Source organism: Ceratotherium simum, chromosome 2 (assembly GCF_057802395.1).
Source record: "Ceratotherium simum simum isolate JZ-2026a chromosome 2, ASM5780239v1, whole genome shotgun sequence".
NCBI lineage: Eukaryota > Metazoa > Chordata > Mammalia > Perissodactyla > Rhinocerotidae > Ceratotherium > Ceratotherium simum.
The window spans coordinates 53,272,921-53,293,992 of NC_141901.1; the positions used below are offsets into that span (position 1 = coordinate 53,272,921).

Sequence of the window (21,072 nt, forward strand, 5' to 3'; positions counted from 1 at the left end):
TCAAGGATGTAGCTGGGTATCAGTTTCAACGTCCCCAAATATTCCATGCCAGTTTAATTCCAGGCACTGCCTTCTCACAGCACACAGTAAATTTAATGGGCTGGCAATTTCCTCTCTATAAAATTACAGTTTTCAAAAACAACACTTTTATACTAGATTTTAATAAAGGCAAGTGGTAGCAGGCATTAAAAGGTTAAGAAAAATTCAAGGAGGCTAAACTTTTGGTTGAGAAATTCAGCTCATTAACTTATTTTTTTCGAAGTGAATTTGGAGATGAATCTTTATTTGCTCTTTGTTATATATATACCATATTTTTCACCACCTGCACAGATACCATCTGGTCCAATCAACCATTATTCCTTGACTGAAATATTATTGTATTAGCAGGCTATCTGGTCTTCCTTCTTCCACTTTGACCTCCTACAAGTGATTTCTCCAGAAAGTGGCCGCAGTGACTCTTTTTACGACTTTGAGTCTTGGTTCAAACTCATCTAAGACTTCCCATCTCACTCAGCTCATGTTAAAACTGGGGTATGAGTACTCTTTGGGTACTCCCGTGGAAAAAATTTTTCCAAGGGTATACAAGGATAGTTTTAAGGGAATTAATCACATATACATAAATTAATTATATATACACGTATATATACATATTTTAACTCAGTGCTTACATCTATAAAATGAAAATTGGAATTGATATAGGACCCTATCTGTTCCTAGTAATGTTATATACATCCATATCTACATGAACTAATTGAAAAAAAAATTACCAGCCATTTCACTAAGACATTCCCAATAACACTTTTTCATGTTTAATATTTAATAAAATACCACCTTTTTTTGATTATGTACTTTTACAATGGATGACAGTGTTTGTTAAACCACCTGTTTACTTTTCCATTGGATAGATTTAAAAGAACGTAACAATTAAAAAATGTCAGTATTGCAAAACGTCAGAAATTGCACTTTTTGCAACTTCACTCATAACGAAAAATTTGAGTCAACTTACGTTTCAGGGTAGAAAATAGTTTTTCAAAGTTCTTTTCAAGGGCACAAAACTTAAAAAAATTGAAGACCATTTCTGTATATGATCTGCCCCCCTTAATACTCATCTCATGTTCTACTACTCTTTCCCTTGTTCCAGCCACTGCAGCCACATTGACTCCTTGCTGTTCCTCTAACAAACCAAGAATCCCTCTCTGCCTCCGACCCTTTATACTTACTGTTCCTTTCCTGAAACACTATTCTTTCTGCAGGAGAGCCACAAAGTTTGTTAACCTATCAACAGAGGCCTTCCTCAATCATCTCCAATCTCTTTTACTCTGCTTATTTTTCCTTCATAGCATTTATCACTCCCTGGCATATATTTATTTGTCAATCTTCCCCCCATTAGATTGTAACTTCCTTGAAGGCAAGGATGTCCTTTGTTCTCTGCTGTAATCCTAGCGTCTCTAAAACGCTACCTGTTACATAGTAAGAGGTCAGTATTTTTGAACGAGTAAGTGACAAACGTTTCGAGGTGGCTTATTGTAAGGACTTATGCCAGCTCAAAGAATAAGTCTCTTGGGAATACGGAAGAAGAAAGCACTTCATGATCCTAACACTAAAACAGCTGTGCACTACATAAAAATCCCCACAGGACTTGTTTTTCAAATAAAGACAATCCTTTCTGAAAGCTTCTATTACCCATATTGTTACGGCATTTATAACCCAACTCATGACAGGATACAAAGTGGCACTCTCAGGACACAATATTGGTTAGATCCGTGGCTCCCCAAACTGACGCACGTCAGAAACAGCTGAAGCGACTTTTCAACACCCAGCAGCCTCTCCCCCACTTCCCGATACAGGTCTGAGGTGTGGCCCTGGCACCACTGCTTTGAAAGAGCTCCTCAGTTGAGTGGCTTTCTGATACGCAGCAACGTCTGAGAATCAATCACCTTAAGAAACTAAAAATGGCTGTTAAAAAGTTTCTTCCTCACCCAGCCTTCTCAGCCTATTTCTAGTACTCTCCCAGCTTAAGGAAAAAACCCGCTTTATTGCTCCCCTTTGGCACAATCGCCCAAAGGAACGCGGGTCCCAAAGACCCTCCTGGGAGGTCGGCACCTCGGAGCCAGGAGGCTCCGGCGTCCGACCGCGCGGCACGCGAGGTTTCTGCGGAGACGCGCCCGCCCCTGGGGACGGCGCCGCCCGGGAGACGCTCGCTCGGCAAGAACCGCCCCGGCCTCCTAGCCTTCCACCCTTTCCCGCTCTTCTCCCCGCACCACCGCTGCCTCCGAGCTCGTAACCACCACGGACCAAAGGCAGCTGAGCGTCAAAGGCCCCTGACTCGAACAGCTCACTGCGCGTAGAGACGCCGTGGCGCGGACGCAACGCGTCGGCCCCGGCAGTTGGGGGGGGGCGGCGAGGACAGCTCCGCGCCCGCGCCCCGAGTTCCCGCCTCCCTCCAGAGGACGTCCGTGCGTGCGTGCGAGCGCCGCGCCCGCCCTCCTGCAACCGCGCGACGCGAGGGCGGGGGCGCCGCCTGCGCGCGCGCTCTCGTTCGTTTGCTTGCCTGCTCGCTCTCGGCAGCAGCTCTCGCTGCGGCTGCGGCTGGGGCTGGGGGCGGTGGCGGCGGCGCGGGCGGCGGGAGGCGGGCGGCGCGGGGCGGTCCGGCGGGTTCAAAGAGGAAAACATGGCGGAAAACAAAGGCGGCGGCGAGGCTGAGAGCGGCGGCGGGGGCAGCGGCAGCGCGCCGGTGACTGCCGGGGCAGCCGGGCCCGCGGCGCAGGAGGCGGAGCCGCCTCTCGCTGCGGTGCTGGTGGAGGAGGAGGAGGAGGAAGGCGGCAGGGCCGGCGCGGAGAGCGGCGCGGCCGGGCCTGACGACGGGGGGGTGGCCGCGGCCTCCTCGGGCTCGGCCCCGGCTGCCTCAGCCGCTGCGGCCTCAGTGGGCCCTGGAGTTGCCGGGGGGGCGGTATCGACGCCGGCCCCAGCTCCAGCCTCGGCTCCCGCCCCAGGTCCTTCGGCGGGGCCGCCTCCTGGACCGCCAGCCTCTCTCCTGGACACCTGCGCCGTGTGTCAGCAGAGCCTGCAGAGCCGGCGTGAGGCGGAGCCCAAGCTGCTGCCCTGTCTTCACTCTTTCTGCCTGCGCTGCTTGCCCGAGCCGGAGCGCCAGCTCAGCGTGCCCATCCCGGGGGGCAGCAACGGCGACATCCAGCAAGGTGAGCGGAAGGCCCTGCCCCAGGTCGGGGTCGAGGAGGATTTGGGGACGGAGGTGCTTGGGCCCGGGGCTGCTCGGACCAGCGCGATCCTCAGGGGTCTAAGAGGTGAAAGATACGGCTCCTGGGACAGTTTCCAGAGAAGCCGGACCGCCGGAGATATGGGGAGGGTGAAAGGAGGGGTGCCGGCTGCGAGAGACTGGGGGAGGGGACACCGGCTGCAAGGAAGGTTTGTGATGTGCGGATCCGGACCGAGAAGGCGTGGACTCCGGCCGAGCGCAGGTTCGGCAGCTGGTGGACCCGGACTGTGAGAGAAGAGGGGGTCTGGGAAATCGCTTGTGACAAGCGTTTTGGGAGGGAAGGCCCGGAGCCAGGAGAGGTGTTGAGGAGGGAGTAGGTAACGGATGAGGGCTGTGAGATGAATTGTCCTAGAGGGAGAGGACTTGACCTGTTAAAGGCTAGGGGAAAGAAGAACTAGGAATTAAATAGAGGAGGATAAAGGGCACTGGAGAGTTTGGGGTTAAGAGAAGGCGTCTGGTAGAAAGTAGTTTTAAGATGACATTGGGAAGGAGGAACTCTGGAAACGAAAATAGCTATGAGGAGCTTGGATGGTTAGGAAAAAATCCTAAGGTTTAGGGGTGAAGGAGAAATGAACTTTGAAGGGAATTGGGAGTTAGGGAGACCTGGGCGTGAATTTCAGTTAATTGTACATTGACGAGCTCCTAATGTTCCTGACACTTTGCTAGGATTCAATAAAATACTCAGTGAGGGGCTCATTCACAGTCTAATGTCGGGCAACAAATATATAATGTACAGCATTGGAGGTGGGTACTTGGTACAATGGTTGTGGCACAGTCACGAGGAGATCAGGGAAACTTCACTGAAGAGGAAACCCTTGGACAGGTTTCTTAACGGATGAGTGGCTCACTGGGTTGGAGAGTATTCATGGCACAGGACACCTTACACATCCTTGGAGCTAAGGGATGTGTAAGGTGATTGGTGGAAATTAGATTGGCTTGATGGGCTGAATAGGTAAGGGGTCTGCAGTCTTTTTTCTGAAACCCTTGGGACCAGGTGTATTTTAGACTTCAGAATAGTTTGGAAAAGTTTCTTTTTCCTGGTAAGGTCTCTCTCATGCTCCAGCGGGATCTGGGTTGACAACTCATTATCAAACACATTAATATTTCTGCAGTGAAACGTACAAACATCACACAAATGGAATGGACAATAAATAGCCTTCTTTCAGGGTGGATTTTGTTGCAAACTTATGAAAAATCTTTAAAATTTCAAAACTTTTGAATTTTGGAACTGCAGGTAAGGGATTGTGGACCTGTACTAAAGAGTTTGGGATTCATCCTGTACAAGAGTGTACCTTGTACAGTGTAGACTAAAGGGAGTCCCTGAAGGACTTTTATATCAAGAGGGTAAAAGGATCACGTTTGTGAGCCAGAAAGATTACGTGGGGCACGTTGAAGGGCAAGGGAAGGCAAGGCTGGAGGCAGGACCAGTTAGGAGAATCTTGGCAGTAATTTAGGTGAGAAATGAGCCCATTTGGAATGAGTAGTAAAGGACTGATATCAGGTATTAAAGAAGGAAGCATTTTGGTATGGGGGAAAGCTATGGACTTTGTGAGACATGTTTGAGTTTGGATGTCTACTTTGTCGCTTCCTACTTGTGACATAGATTAATTTTTCTTTTTTTTTTTTTAAGATTTTATTTATTTATTTATTTTTCCCCCAAAGCCCCAGTAGCTAGTTGTATGTCATAGCTGCACATCCTTCTAGTTGCTGTATGTGGGACGCAGCCTCAGCATGGCCGGAGAAGCGGTGCGTGCCCGGGATCTGAACCCGGCCGTCAGCAGTGGAGCGCACGCGCTTAACTGCTAAGTCATGGGGCCGGCCCAGATTAATTTTTCTTAGCCTCAGTTTTCTCATTTGTGAAACAAGGACAAAATTCTCTACCTCACAGTGTTATTGATAGAATGAAGTGTGTAAAGTGACTAATACATGGTAGTTTTTAATGAAATGGAAGCTAGTTTATTATTAATAGTAACTAATTGTAAGTAGCCATGGGAATGGAGATGAGGAGTGATTTGAGATTGGTGTGAGGGAAACAAACATGTCTAGGCTGAGTTCCAGGTTTCTTGTTTGGTGGATGGCAGTGCTATTAATGCAAATAAAAGAATTCAGGCACAGAAGCAGGTGTGTGTGGTGGAGGGAGGATAAAATGATTGCAGTTTTGGATGTTTTGGGTTTGAAGTACTATTGAGACATGCAGGTAAGAATGTTAAGAATAAGGGTTGATTGATGGAGAAGATACTAAATGATAATGGATGTATATAGAGGATGGATGATGGATGTGTAACTACTCATGGCCTCATGAGTATAGTCAGACGTGGGATTCAGTGTTCTTTTGGGAACCTGGATTAGGTGAGATATTTAGAGGGAACACAAGATGAAAATTGTGTTTGATGTGGCTGAGAGACTTAGGTTATGAAATTGGCTCTGATATTTATGCAGGGGAGAGAATAATAGTCTGTAAATTCTCTCTTCATTTCTTCATCCTTTGTTTTTGAACTAGGAGAAATAAGTACATGGGACTAAATATTGTCAATCTTAAGATAATGTTGCTTTCTAACCAGTATCTGAAACAAATTAAGTCTGGAAGCCACCATGTTTTTAGGCAGGGAGTCTAGAAAATAATTTGTTAGTATTAACAACTGTATGTATCCTTTACTTTGCTCTTTAAAAAAGCAAGCATGCTGTTCTGGAAGGAACACTGGATTTGGAGTCAGGGGACATAGTTCTGCCACTTAATTGTTTTCTGGTTCCTTCAGGTTCATAATGTTTCTGTCCTTCAGTTTCTTTATCTCTAAAATGTAGCTAGTAGTCCTTCACTTTTATCTCATTAAGTCAAATTAAATAATGAATGTGAAAATGCTTTTATAAACTGTGAAATGCTTTGTAATTGGAAGGTATTATTGAACAAGCTGTGATTCCATATCTGGTCTGGGAGCCACAGCTGGTAATTTAATTCACCATCTTAAGTGGTTCTGAAACAATGAGAGGGACATTACCCTCCCTTCTAACTGGCCTTTTTTCTTTTCCTTTAACACACCAAAGTTATTCACACCTTTTAGCTGTTCCCTCTAGATTGATGGCTCTCCAGGTGTGGTTTCTGGACCAGCAGCATCAGCATCATCTGTGATCTTGTGAGGAATGCAAATTTTTGGGCCCCACTCCACATCTTCTGACCAGCAAGCTATCTTAACAAGTCCTCCAGGTGATTTTGATGTACACTAAATTTGAGAACCACTGTTGTTGAGTGAAGGGCTCTTCACTTGAATTGTTATCTCCTCAGAAAAGCCTTCTTTGACTGCTCTTTTTCTTTTTTTTTGCTGAGGAAGGTTTGCCCTGAGCTAACATCTGTTGCCAGTCTTCCTCTTTTTGCTTGAGGAAGATTCACCCTGAGCCAATATCTCTGCCAGTCTTCCTCTATTTTGTAGGTGGGTCGCCACCACAGCATGGCCACTGATGAGTAGTATAGGTCCGTGCCCGGGAACTGAACCTGGGCTGCCGAAGCAGAGTGCGCCAAACTTAACCAGTAGGCCACGGGGCTGTCCCCTTCCCCCTTTTTTTTAAAGGCTGTATTTTTTAGAGCAGTTTTAGGTTTTTAGCAAAATTAAGAGGAAGATATGGAGGTTTTCTATATATTCCCTGCCCCCACACATGCATTGCCTCCCCATTTCTTAGTATTCCCTACCAGAGTGGTACATTTGTTATAATTGATGGACCTACGTTGACACATCATAATTACCCAAAGTCCGTAGTTTACATTAGAGTTCACTCTTAGTGTTATATATTCTAATGGTTTCGACAAATGTATAATATATATATCCATCATTATAATACCATACAGAGTATTTTCACTGCCCTAAAAATCCTGTGTCTACTGCTCTTTTTAAAGTAGTCCTCCAGGGCTGGCCCTGTGGCTTAGCACTTAAGTGTGCGGGCTCCGCTGCTGGTGGCCCAGGTTCGGATCCCGGGTGCGCACCAATGCACTGCTTCTCTGGCCGTGCTGAGGCCGCGTCCCACACACAGCAACTAGAAGGATGTGCAACTATGACATACAACTATCTACTGGGGCTTTGGGGGAAAAATAAATAAATAAATAAAATTATAAAAAAAAAATATAAAGTAGTCCTCCAGGTCACTCTCTGACATAATATCTTTTTTTCTTCATAGCACAGCTGAAATCCAAAATGTTTACTTGGTTTTGTTTACTCATTTGTCTCTTGTTTCCCCCTAGAATATTGTAGAGTGAATGTCCAATAAATAGCTTTTGAATGAATAAGAATCACCTGGAGAGCTTTTTAAGTGGCATTTTAGAAGTTTCAGAGACTGTTTCAGTTGATTTGGGGATGACACTAGGAATCTGCGTTTTTAACGAGTATCTCGTGTGATTCTGATTCTGGTACCACACAGAAATATGGATTTAAATATTTTGAGGAGAAAGGCTGATCTATTTACTGTTGGAGTATTTGAAAAATCAAAATAGATAAACTAGTTAATATTTGTTGACTATCAATAGTGAGTGTTTTAAAGTGCTTTTGTGATTTTTTTTTTTAAGTTCTATTTCAGGTTGAATCAGAATAGTTATCAGTAGTGGGTATGTATAAATCTGTAATGTATCAATAAAAATACAGATTTGTGTTGATGCCTCCGAAGAAACTCTCAAATGAACTCTCGAAGGAGTTGAGACTTTGTAGTAGGGCATATCTGAGATAGCATGGTGATGTAGATGAAGAACTGGATTGGGAGTAACTTGCATTGGGTTCTGCTATTAATCAGCTGTGTAACCTTGGGCAAGGCACGTAGACAGCCTTTCCAGGTCTGCAGTAGGAAGAGGTTGAGTTCCTAGCCTGTAAAATTCTGTGATTCTGTTGTCTTTTATGCTAACTTTTTACGTCTACGTAAGTTTCATATTCTTATGGTTTGTGGGGAATGATGGAAACATGGAAAAATGATTCTGTGCCTGAATCTTCTACTTACTGTGAAAAGTGTGAGGTGGCAACAGTCATGTGGTAAGTGGGAGGGAATGCCTCTGAGTGCAGCATGAAGAGTACCTCACAGTGGTTCTGTTTCATCACTGAGCATGGTGAGCCACTCTGGGGAGCTGTCTGTTTGAGCCCTTGGAAGTTCTTGCCCCAGGAGTACATATACTGTATGGCAATTTGCTACCTCTGTGTATGGCTTATCTGGGGATTTTTTAGGCCCTGCTTTCTCTAATGCTTTGTTTAACATAAGCTTGAGTTTTTCAGTGATAGTATAGTCATCAGCAACCATTTTTGGATGATAATATAGTCATCAGCAACAGTCATTAAAGATGTATCAAAGAAAACAAACACTTTTAACAACTTCCAGCATTATGGTTGGTTAAGTGCCCACAATTCAGGAGTCAGTCTACCTGAATTCCCTTTTTTTTTTTTTTTTTGTGAGGAGATCAGCCCCGTGCTAACATCTGCCAGTCCTCTTTTTTTGCTTAGGAAGACTGACCCTGGGCTAACATCCATGCCCATCTTTCTCTACTTTATACGGGATGCCGCCACAGCATGGCTTGCCGAGCGGTGCGTCGGTGCGCGCCTGGGATCCGAACCGGCAAACCCCGGGCCGCCATAGCGGAGCGCGCGCACTTAACCACTTGCACCACTGGGCCGGCCCCCTGAATTCATTTTTGAGCTCCACCATTTACTACTTGAATGACCATGGATGAATTACTTAAGATCCGTAAATTGAGAGTAATAACTATACCTACTTCATAGTGTTATTGTGAATATTAAATGAGTTAATACATTGTAAAGTGCTTCATATGGTAGTATTTATTTACTACAATTTATTGTAGTGCAGGCATCCCTTGGTATCCTCAGGGGATTGTTTATGAACTGCTGTAGATACCAAAATCCATAGATGCTCAAGTCCCTTAATATAAAATGGCGTAGTACAATGAATATAGTCTCCTCTCTGTATCCCTGTGTGTTGTATCCACAGATACCAAGGGCTGACTGTACTATTGTTTCTTTTGTCTTCCGGTTGTTTCCCATTGTCTTTGTGACTGCCTCTATCTCACACTAAGCAGAAAGAAGAGGCAGGAAGGTAAATTGTTGTAAGAATTTGCAAACTAATGTTCTGAATCTTAAGTCTTGACAGGGTTTAGTATTGTATGTCAAATATTTTAGTGAGGAGAATCTAATTGCTTTTTATTTCCTCATATATATTCTTAGCAGACCCTAAATAAGAATACCTTAAAGTAGTGATTCTCAAAGTTGGTCCATGGAACATGGAGGGATTGTCCCTGATACCCTTTCAGCTGTTGGCAAAGTTAAAATTGTTTTCATAGTAATACTGATTCATTATTTGCCTATTCACTATTCTGACATTTATATTAATGATGCAAAAGCAATGATGGGTAAAACTGCTGGCATCTTAGCAGGAATAGTGCCTTCAAACCATGCTAAAAGTCATTGTATCTTTACTACCACACTTAGACTAAAAACAAAAACACCACCAAAAAAAACCTATGCTAGTTTCACTTTGTCGTTGATGAAGCTGTAAAAAATTATATTATTAAATCTTGATCTTTAATGTTTTGTGTGATGAAATGAGAAGTGTGCATAAAGTGCTTCTGCTGCAGACTGAAGTACAAGAAGAAACGTACTTGTGCAATTGTTTGAATTCCAAGCCGAATTAGCTGCATTTTTTCATGGAAAATAATTTTTACTTGAAAGAATGATTAACGAACTATGGTTTTCAAGCATAAGTGTTTGGCAGCCATTTTCTCAAAAATGGATAAATTGAGTCTGTCACTTCAAGGAAAACAACTGACATATGTTGCCAGTGGTAAAAAATTGAGCTTTTAAAGGAAAATTAGAATTTTAGAAAATTTGTATCTGCCACCATGAGCTTGACAGCTTCTCAGTATTTAAAGGCTTTTCTCATGAGATTGGTAGTGATATTAACACTTGTTTATGATACTGTGCAACGAAATGTCAACATTTGGAAGATCTATGTAGTGAACCAATATTTTCCAAATGACCAATGCATGATGTTACAAAATCATTCATAGGAAGAAGATTCAAAGTCAAAATAGACCAGTAGATTTTAACGTAAAGGAGTAGTAAAAGTTCATCGACATGGTTTGAATTCTACATTACAATTGATGTTTAAAAAATAAATACACTTTTTATATTTTTGTATTATATCAAAGAAGAATATCCACACAATTGTCTGAAATGGCTATTAATATACTCTTCCCTTTTCTTAAATACATAGTTTTTTGAGGCCGGGTTTTCCTCATCTTCTTCGAACACAACAACCTGTCATAATAGATTAAATGCAAAAGCATATATTAAGCCATCTTCTATTAAACTGGACATTAAAGAGATTTTAAAAATGTAAAAACGGTGTCACTCTTTACTAAAAACTTTTTGTTTTGGAAAATATAGTTATTTCTGATAAAAATGTTATTTAAATATGTAATGAAATGTAATTATTTTTAAATGAATTAATAAAATATGTAGTTCTAATAAAAATTATTAACAATTATTGTAATATTAATAAAATATTTTGACATTCTCAGTTCTTATTTCTAATACAGTACATATTGATGGATAAAACGCATCTAAACAAAAGCTCTTTGAGGTTCTCAATAAGAGTATAAGAGGGATACTGAGACCCAAAAGTTTGAGACCTGCTCCCTTAAAGGAACAATAAGAAAATGATAATGTAGTCATTGAGAAGAATGTCAGACCAAGGAATAGTAGAAGGTAGCGGGGGCCAGCCTGGTGGCATAGTGGTTAAGTTCACATGCTCCACTTTGGCGGCCCAGGGTTCCTGGGTTCGGATCCTGGGTGTGGACCTACACACCGCTCGTCAAGCCATGCTGTGGTGGCATCTCATATACAAAGCAGAGGAAGATTGGCATAGATGTTAGCTCAGGAACCATCTTCCTCAAGCAAAAAGAGGAAGATTGGCAGCGGATGTCAGCTCAGGGCCTATATTCCTCATCAAAAAAAAAAAAAAAAGTGCAAAGAAAAGGAAAGTGGAAGGTAGCCAATTCATACATTTATAGTCCTTCATTTTGGAGTACCCATCACAGTTCATAAAGAGCTTGCCCCTAATAGAATGTAAAGATGAAAAAAGTACTTAATAACTGAAGTTGACCTTTTGTAAAAAGCTCACTGTAGGTCTACTGATTTTTTTTTTTTCCTTATTTATGACTGGTTGAGTTCTATCACTTGACTTTCCTGAGGCCAAGTTTGGAGGTTGGGCTCATGGTGTTAGATATATTAACCTATGTCTCTTTTGTGGCCACAAACTGTACCTCTGTCCCTAGTCAGCTTCTAGAATGGACATTGGTCCCAGGGGGAAGTGGGAAAAAAACCAAGGATGAATGAACATAAATGCATCATTTTTAGAAAAATATTTAAAGCCTATGCCTCGATGGGTAAATTGCATGAAGGTACTAATGAATGATACTTTTTTTTTTTGTGAGGAAGATCAGCCCTGAGCTAACATCCGTGCTAATCCTCCTCTTTTTGCTGAGGAAGACCAGCTCTGAGCTAACATCTATTGCCAGTCCTCCTCCTTTTTTTTTTTTGTCCCCAAAGCCCCAGTAGATAGTTGTATGTCATAGTTGCACATCCTTCTAGTTGCTGTATGTGGGATACGGCCTCAGCATGGCCGGAGAAGCGGTGCGTCAGTGTGCGCCCGGGATCTGAACCCGGGCCGCCAGTAGCGGACCGCACACGCTTAACCGCTAAGCCATGGGGCTGGCCCGAATGATACTTTTTGAATGCTTGTTATATGTGATTTATGTTGCTGCTTCTGTGAATTACTTGTCCATATGTCTTCTGTGTTTCTTTAGCTTGCTGACATTTTTTGTTTTGATTCATAAGAATTCTTGATAAGTTCTATATACTGATTCTTTGTTGCTTATGTAAATTGAAGATTTATTCTGAGCCTACTGTGACTTGGTATGGTTGCCAGCCTCCAAGATGGCCCCAGTGTTCCTCTCTCCTGGTTTTCATACCCTTCTGTAGTCTCCACCCACAGTGACTCAGGGCGGGTCTGGGTGAGCAAGAGAATACGGCAGAATTAACAGTGACTTCTGAGGCTAGGTCATTAAAGGTATATAGCTTTTTCCTTACTGTTTGGATCCCTAGTTCTGGGTGAAAACAACTGCCACTCTAGCAGTCCTGTAAAGTCGCCCATGTGGAGAAGAATTGAGGCCTTCTGGCAGCATTCAGCACCAACTTGCCAGCCATGTAAATGAGCCACTTTGGAGGTGGATTTTCCAGCGTGGTCAGGCTTTCAGAGGACTGAAGTCCTGGCTGACAGCTGACTGCAGTCTCATCAGAGGCACAGAGCCAGAACTGCTTGCTGGGTTACTCCCAAATTCCTGACTCAAACTGTGAGAGATGATGAATTGTTATTGTTTTAAGCCAGTCAGTTTTGGGGTAATTTGTTACCAAGCAATAGATAACTAATACACTTGACTTTTTCTTTTACTCTTTAGAAAGCTATCTTTTGATATATGAGAGGTGTTTTTTTTTTTTAAATCAGTTTTTACCTGGTTTTATTTAATAAAATAGGACTTTATGCTTATTATAAAGCTATAGTAAACTTTGTTATTAGGGTAATTTCATTCCCCTCCACATATACCTTGTTCATCTTCAAGATTATCTTGACTTATTTTGAATTTTTGCTCTTACACATTTTAGAATCATCTTGTGAAAGTTCATTTAAAAAACTTGTAAGCATTTCTCTTTGAATTGCTTTGAATATATGGATTAATTTGGGAGAAAATGCTATCTTTACAATGTGATGTCTGCCTATTCATAAACACTGTATGCCTTTCCATTTGCTTAACTCTTCTGTTATTGAATATTATATAGTTTTTTTTTTTCTGGAAAGGGCTTGTACATCTTTTATGAGTTATTCCTATATATTTTAGATTTTTGTTTTTACTATAAATCATTTCTCTTATGTTTAGCTGTTTGCTTTGTTTTCTTGTTTTTCATTTTACTTTTTATTTTTTCCCTCCCCAAAGCCCCAGTGCTTGGATGTATATCCTAGTTGTAAGTCCTTCTAAGTCTTGTATGTGAGCTTCCGCCACAGCGTGGCAACTGACAGACGGGTGATGTGGTTCTGCGACTGGGTAATGAACCCAGGCAGCTGAAGTGGTGAGAGCGCTGAACTTTAACCACTAGGCCATCAGGGCTGGCTCTCATTTTACTGATTTTTGTCCTGAGCTAACATCTGTTGCCATTCTTCCTCATTTTTCGTTTGAGGAAGATTAGCCCTGAGCTAACATCTGTGCCAGTCTTCCTTTACTTTATATGTGGGTCGCCACCACATTGTGGCTGGCAAGTGGTGTAGGTCTGCGCCCGGGATCTGAACCCGCGAACCCGGGCCGCCGAAATGGAACATGCTGAACTTAATGACTACGCCACTGGGCAGCCCCTCCCCGCTTCCTTTTTCCTTTTATCTTGATCTCTTTTTGTCTCATAGGCTTCCTAAGCAGTTTCCTTGGTTCTCTTCCTGCTTGAGTGAGGCAATAAAATTCTGATGGGGGTTCTATCCTTGATAATTGTTGGGCTTCACTTTAGGTCAGGGATTGGCAAACTAAGGCCCATAGGATAAATCTAGCCTGCTGCCTGGTTTTATATGACTCGTGAGCTATGAATGATTTTTACGTTGTTAAATCGTTGAAAAAATCAAAAGAAGAGTATTTTGTGACATGAAAATTAAATAAATTCAGATTTGTGTTCATAAATAAAATTTTTGGAACACAGCTATGGCCATTTATTTATGTATTGTCTATGACTGCTTTCATGCTACAGTGGCAAAATGAGTAGTTGTAACAAAGACTGTATATGGTACTCATTGCTTTGCACTGCTTTTTGGGTGCACTACAGATTACACTGATGCAGTTATAACTTGATAGGCATATGTATGGCTTTAGCATGACATTTACAAAAATATTTTAATTACCAGTGCATACCTGTCATTTCAAACAAGAAAAGGAAAGTGGATTTCAAATATCACACTTTTAAATCACAGTGGAGTGTGAGTTACTTCATTTTGAATTAGATGGCAATGTGTTTATTGTGCATTTCTAGTATAGTTCTGCTAAAAGAGTACAACACATGTGGACAATACCAGACTAAGCACTGGTCATGATATTCCCAACTCCCAAGAGCAACGGACAGAGAAATTAGAAAATTTAAAATGGAATATCTTATCTCAGTAGAATTTCTTAAAAATAAAAAAATGAAACTAAGGTAAGTTTCTAACTGGTTCATTCATTGGCGAGGCAAGGAAAACCCTTTACTGATGGCAAGTTAGTTAAATACTCCCAGTTAAGCAAAATGTTATCTCCCCCCAGAAATTCCAAATTCTTATTAGTAGACCTGTATTACAAAAAACTTTACTAAATTATTATGTTTTGAATTTTGTGAATAAAAATTGTGGAAATCTGTTTTCTTTTGTTACATAAGTACTTACATAATATTCTTGATGTTGTGTCTTTGCCCGCAAGGCCCAGGATACTTACTATGCCTTCTAATGCCACCTCCCACGTTTGCATTTGGTGGGAAGTATTATGCATCAGTTATAGTCAGGTTTCAGAGAGTTTGATATGTACAGCCAGACCTGTTGTTCATAATGGATTTGGAAGAATGAGAATTTCCAGATTTCTTCTTCTAACATCAAAAATGATTGCCAGAATAAGAATTTTGGACCTGTCATCCCATTTGTGGTTTATTAATAGTATGCTAATATCCTAATTATACAGCAAATTTCTTTTCCAGTCACTGAAGAATGGCTTAAAACTAATCCTCATGTAATAAATACTTATGCAAAAAACTAATGTTACTCGGAAGATCTCTACCAGTTTTTCATTGGGAATAGAGCAGATATGAGGGTAGGGTTTTTAGAATTTTTTTAACTGTATTACTATGTTTATGAGCCTGAAGAATTGGAAGAATTGAAAGTAATGATTAAGAGAGAACACTGCATTTCAACCGTACTCTTCAGATATGAAATTCTGCCCCTGCAGGACATTTGGTTCTGTCCAAAATGTCCATGGAAACATTTGGTCCATGCCAAGAGGTCCTTGAAATTTGGTCCCGTCCAAAATGTCCATGGAGACATTTGGTCTATGATTCGTTAAGTAATACAAACATATAACTTCGTTCAAATTTTATATATGTTATTTTTATTGTAATTCATGATGAATTTTGGATTTCACATTTATTCTTGTTCTTCCTCATCATGAAGTTCAGCAGGGTTACTCTTAAATCCATGAGCAATTGCGCTCAAATATATATCAACATGTTTGTTAGATCTGTTAACAATTTCGGTTATTTGAATTTGATTTTGTCTGTATTGTTGTGAAGTTGGTGGCCCTATTTGAGTGTGACCACTAAGAACCTGGCTGATAACTTGTTCATTGCTTTGCTGTTTGTCTTTTAACACTTCAGTAAATCTCCAAATTAAAGGATGATGCACCGTCATCAGCTTTTGAAATTTGCCATGCCAGCCTTCCACTGTGTTGTTCATCCTGTGATCACCATTCAGTACTGATGTATAAACATTCCAAGATTTTGGTGGAAATCTTGGAACTTCTGGTCTTCTACGTCTGTCGTGCCTTCCACAGATGTACACTCTCTCAACGTAATTCATGAGATCATCTAAATTTTCTTCTGCATTCTCCAGAAGGCACTCACAAGTTTCATTTACATCTTACAGAAGCACAAATGGAAGTCCAAACAATGTGGATGCACAGTTATAGGTGTTACTTTCCATTGTCATATACTTGCATGTTAGATCCAAAGATGTTTTTTGCCACGATGATTGTGAAAGGTGAAACGAGCATCCTTTTAACTGTGCATTTGGTAGTTGTCGAATCGCATTCATATTTGCAGTCTTGAAATCTGTCATGCACAATGAAGGGTTAATGTCGAGATTTCTTTCCTGTGCAGATGCAAGTACTTTCTCATAAGTGTCCTCCCACCTTTTATTGTTAGTACATAAAGCAATGGCATAGTATAACCCAATACTACACCGTGTACGGTGAATAACCCAGTGAACTGTGTTGGTCCTGTCATGAAGGTGCCATCACTGAATAATGGGATACTGGCAATTAAATATTGAATATTATCATAAGTTGTGTAAATAAGAATTCTTTCATCATCTTGAGCACTGGAATTGTGCATAAGAAATGGTTATCTGTGTCTGGTCACTTTATACTCCTCTGGAATTTCAGTTCCATGTAGTGAAGTTGGGTTTGAGGGTCGATGTCTGTTTTGAATTCTGTTTACTTGCCTCTTCAATGAGTTTCTCTCTGGTAGCTTTAACAGGACCTCTTCATGAATATCACAGAGAGTTCTTCGAAGTACCTGCGATTGTGTTGCATCTGGTTCTTATTTTGTGTGTCATTTTAACCTATTCAGGGTTTTCCTTTTCCCTTTCACAACATCAAAGTTGTGCTGATGTTTTTCTGTCCCATCTTGAATGATAGTAATGTTATCCAAATCCTGACCAGTTGTACATCGGGCATTGCAGAGTCTCCTCTCTTCACAGTGCTGGTACCTTTTACTCCTATCTCTGTTAAAGGAATGGAAATGGTAACAAAAACCATTATAATGTAGCGTTGACTTTTCTTTTTGTGAATATACTATTTTTGCCTTATTTCGCTGAGAATTTTCAAGTGAAGATGCCATACTGCCAAGCGACAGAAGGATTATTTATTTTTTTTGTTTTGTAGCCGTCTGACCAATGGTCCCTGGTTTCCTGGTAGGGGAAACCTTACTAATGTCTTATGGATTTGACATCTGGTTTGGCTGGGCTGGCCCAGCCAGTGGGTAGGCACCAGCCAAAGGCGTGGTGGTCTACACCAATTGACAGGTAAGTGTGGGAGTCACACCCACTAATACTTCTCCAAATAGTGGCAGACATTTCTTATGGTCTACTGTGATCATACTTCTATAGGACATTGATGCAAGGTAAACATCTCCCATTAAGTCTGGGCAATGGGATAGTTGTGAGGGGGTTATTGAGATGCCCGCTGTCACCCTCATGGTGGCTATTATCCCTGACTGCTGTGTGGTAGGAGAGCCACATCTGGTTTGTGAGCTGCTCTGTAAAGTTTATGTTAACACATTTGCTGCCCTTTTTACATAGCGGTTCCACTGAGCTCCTCCTTTCAAGCTCCACCCTTATTGAATGAGCCTGCCACGTCAGCCAAATGCCCAGTGACATATTAAGGCACCATGTATCGTGAGATACCATCCTCGACGTATCCTTTGTGCATTTCTCTAACTGTAGGACTCTTCCTCGGTATGCATAGTTGATATAAATCCCACTCTTCTGCAAGATCTGAACCCCGACCTGTCTCCCTAACCCCATGTGCCATTAGTGGCTAGGCTACTGAGGCAAGAAGAGTTATTATTGGCAATACAGCCACAACACAATTATTGGAGAAGTAAAACATCATAGTATTTTTTTATGTATTAATCCTCTAAACCAAAAGTATAAATAAATGTTATGGGCTGTTTGAACCCAGGGATGTTTTATATGCATGGATGTTTTTGACAGGACCAAATATCAAAGACCATTTGGCATGGACTACATATGCTCATGGAGTGTTTTATTTTTTTTGGTGAGGAAGATTGACCCTGAACTAACATCTGTGCAAATCTTTCTCTATTGTTTGTATGTGGGATGCTGCCACAGCACAGCTTGACGAGCGGTATGTAGGTCCGCACCCGTGCCTGGTAGCCAAACCTGCAAACCCTGGGCCGTGGAAACAGAGCCCGTGAACTTAAATCACTATGCCACTGGGCCGGCCCCTCATGGATGCTTTTGATAGGACCAAATATCAAGGCGTTTTTGGTGTGGACCAAATGTCTCCATGGACGTTTTGGACAGGAACAAATATCTGCTAATCAAATTCTGCTTTGTGTTCAACATCACCTTCATGTGTTGTGAGGTATATAAGATGGATATGTGAAATGAACCTTAAGCCATTGCATTTTACTGAAGAGATGAGACTCACATTATTAGAGAATAAGACACTTTATAATTAATAATCAAATGTTCATTGAAATATGGTTCAGAAATAGAGATTAGTCATGACTGAAATTCACTATTTTTGCTCTTGATGTTTGTTTGGAGGTGATGATCCCTCTTTCTCTTGTTCATATTATGTGATTGATTTTGGCTCTTAGGCTTTTAGCTGTAAATCAGCCTGTTTTAACATTGATACACTTTTCTCTTTCTCTGTTTTCCATCCCCAGTTTATGTTGTATGGTTTCAAGGTAGGGTATCTGAATTAGTAACGGCAGGAGAGAATTAGATGTGGACAAATTTATTTGACTCTGACTAGACTTTATGTTCTTTATCTGTAAAATAACATCAGCTCCAAGTTAAAACTTTTTCATGTTATCTTACCTGCTTAGAAAAATCCTCTCGGGTAATATTATCCTCAAATTTTTTTTTTAAACAAGCGAGGCCACTAAGCAGAGAGGTAAAATTATACTAAAATGTGACTCTCTCATATGGAAATAATAGCACAGCCTCAGATAGATGCCTTCAGGGGCTAGACAGGTGACTAGTATAAGACATATGGAGTATCAAAGCTTGCCCGGCCTAAAATCAGTAACAGCTGAATTTAAAAAATACTCTTTCCTGGTCAAATAATGCTAGATAGGCTGCCAGTTTTCTACCCTTGTCCTAACTCAGAATCCGATTAGTTACTTTTGAGTTGGTGATAATTAATTTATAATTAGTTTGACTGATTTCATAATTTTAAAAGCTTAAGTGCATTTAAAAACTTAGGTAAACTTTCCCCTTTAGAGTGTTTCAGGAAGCTATATTGTAATGTTTTAATGAAGCGTCATTAGAATGATCAGCATTGTTTTTACTATCTAGTTAGACAAGAAACAAATGCAAGAGAATTTTCTGATTACAAACTGTGTAGTCAAATTTGGTAAATAGATTGAAATACTTGAATAAATGGTGGTTAGCAAGTTCACAATAGACTATTTAACCTATGACATGGGTGCTTTCAGAATTTTACTAGTTCTGTTCCAAACCAGGTTATAATATGCTTCTGGAATTTACCTACCTGTTCTTCCCACCTCTAAAAAGTCAAGTTTTTACATGTTGAAAATGGAGTTAGATGAGTGGTTCTCAATTGATGTGTCACAGTAGCATGCCACACTTGAGCTCTTCACAGATCTACTGCCAAATTTTGAACAATGTGTGAAATTTATTTTTGTTACAATTGCATGTTTGTTGCCTGTGAGATCCACTGTTGAGTCCACTGGGTCGTTTAATGTGGCATAAAACATAATGCAACTTGATTAGGTTGCTTATCCTTGCACAAGCTGGGGATAAAGTCAGTCTGATGCCCAGGAAAGTTGTATGAAGACTTTGCCTTTTCAGTAGAGAGCGCGGTCAAGGTAGTAAACAGATTTACTCATACACAGTAGTTTTGTGATGGGAGACTAACATATAGGTATATTTTTAATGATATGTGTAATTTTTAAAGTAAATGTTCTATTGAAATACACATAAACAAAAGTGTAAAAATCTATATAGTTCAGTGAATATGCATATGAATATAGTTCAGTAAACACACTTGTAAATCCAGATTCTGGAGAAATCTCATTCTCCAGGATGAGAAACACTACATTACTAGCACCCTATAAGCTGTCTTTGTGTCCCCTTCCAGTCACTACCTATGATCCTGACTTCTACCATAGGTTAATTTTGCCTGTTTTTAAACTTTATTTAAATGGAACTAAACAGTTATGTACTAGTTTGTGAGTGAATGCTTTTGCTCGACATGGTGAAATTATTTGTGTTGCTTATGATTGTAGTTTGTTCATTGTCTTCACAGCATTCATTGTATGAATATACTAAAATTTGTTTATCCATTCAAATGTTGATGAACATTTGGGTTTTTAATACTTTTTTACTATTATGAATGTGTTCATGGAAGCTCTGCTTTAATATGTCTCCTGGTGAACATATGCCCACACTTCTGTTGGTTATGTATACTAGTGTAGGCTTGCTGAGTCATAGGTTGCATGTAAGGTCAGGTTTACTAGATATTGCCCAACAGCTTTCTGAAGTGGTTTTATCAATTTATGCTTCTCCTAGTAGTGTTTGAGATTTTTAATTGCTTCATATTCTCACTAATACTTGATATTATCTTTGACATTTTAGCCATGCTGATGGGTGTCTAGTAGTATAGCATTGTAGTTTAATTTGCATTTCCCTGATAACCTGTAAAATTGAGCGTCTTTTTGTATGTTTATTGGCCTTTGGATATCTTTTATTGTGATGTGCCTGTTCAAGTTTTGCCCATATTTTTTTCCTGTAGGTTGTCTGCCCTTTCCCCAGTGCTTTTATAGAATTCTTTGTATATTCCAAGCATGAGTCCTTTGTCAGATATACATCCTGTTTTGTGGTTTGCCTAGTATTGTATTTTTAAAACTTGAATTTATTTTAGCTTTTGAATAAGTAGTACTTTTACATGACTCAAAAAAGTATGCAAATCCAAATAGTGAAAAGCCTCCCTCCCACTCCTTGTCCTCATCCAGTTCCTATCTCCCCCAACATATGACATGTATTAACAGTATATTTGTCCTTCCAGTACCTCCAAATGATTTTTGACAAGGGTACCACATCCATTCTGTGGGGGAAGGAATAGTTTCTTCAACAAATCATGTTGGGACAACTGGATTTCCATGTGCAAAAGAATGAAGTTGGACCACCATATAAAAAAATTAACTCAAAATGGATCAACA

General features: G+C 40.7%; 1 protein-coding gene across 2 annotated transcripts in view; it reads left to right on the plus strand.

Annotated features, from left to right (window-relative positions):
• Positions 1-2,654: 2,654 nt before the first annotated feature.
• The window catches only part of TRIM33 (tripartite motif containing 33), a 119,825-nt gene continuing 101,407 nt past the window's right edge, over positions 2,655-21,072 (plus strand). For both annotated transcript variants that reach the window (XM_004421099.3, XM_087445110.1), the window contains exon 1: positions 2,655-3,197. In XM_004421099.3, coding sequence (XP_004421156.2) covers positions 2,672-3,197 — 526 coding nt within the window. In that variant the 5' untranslated portion in view covers positions 2,655-2,671. The remainder of the gene's footprint in view (positions 3,198-21,072) is intronic.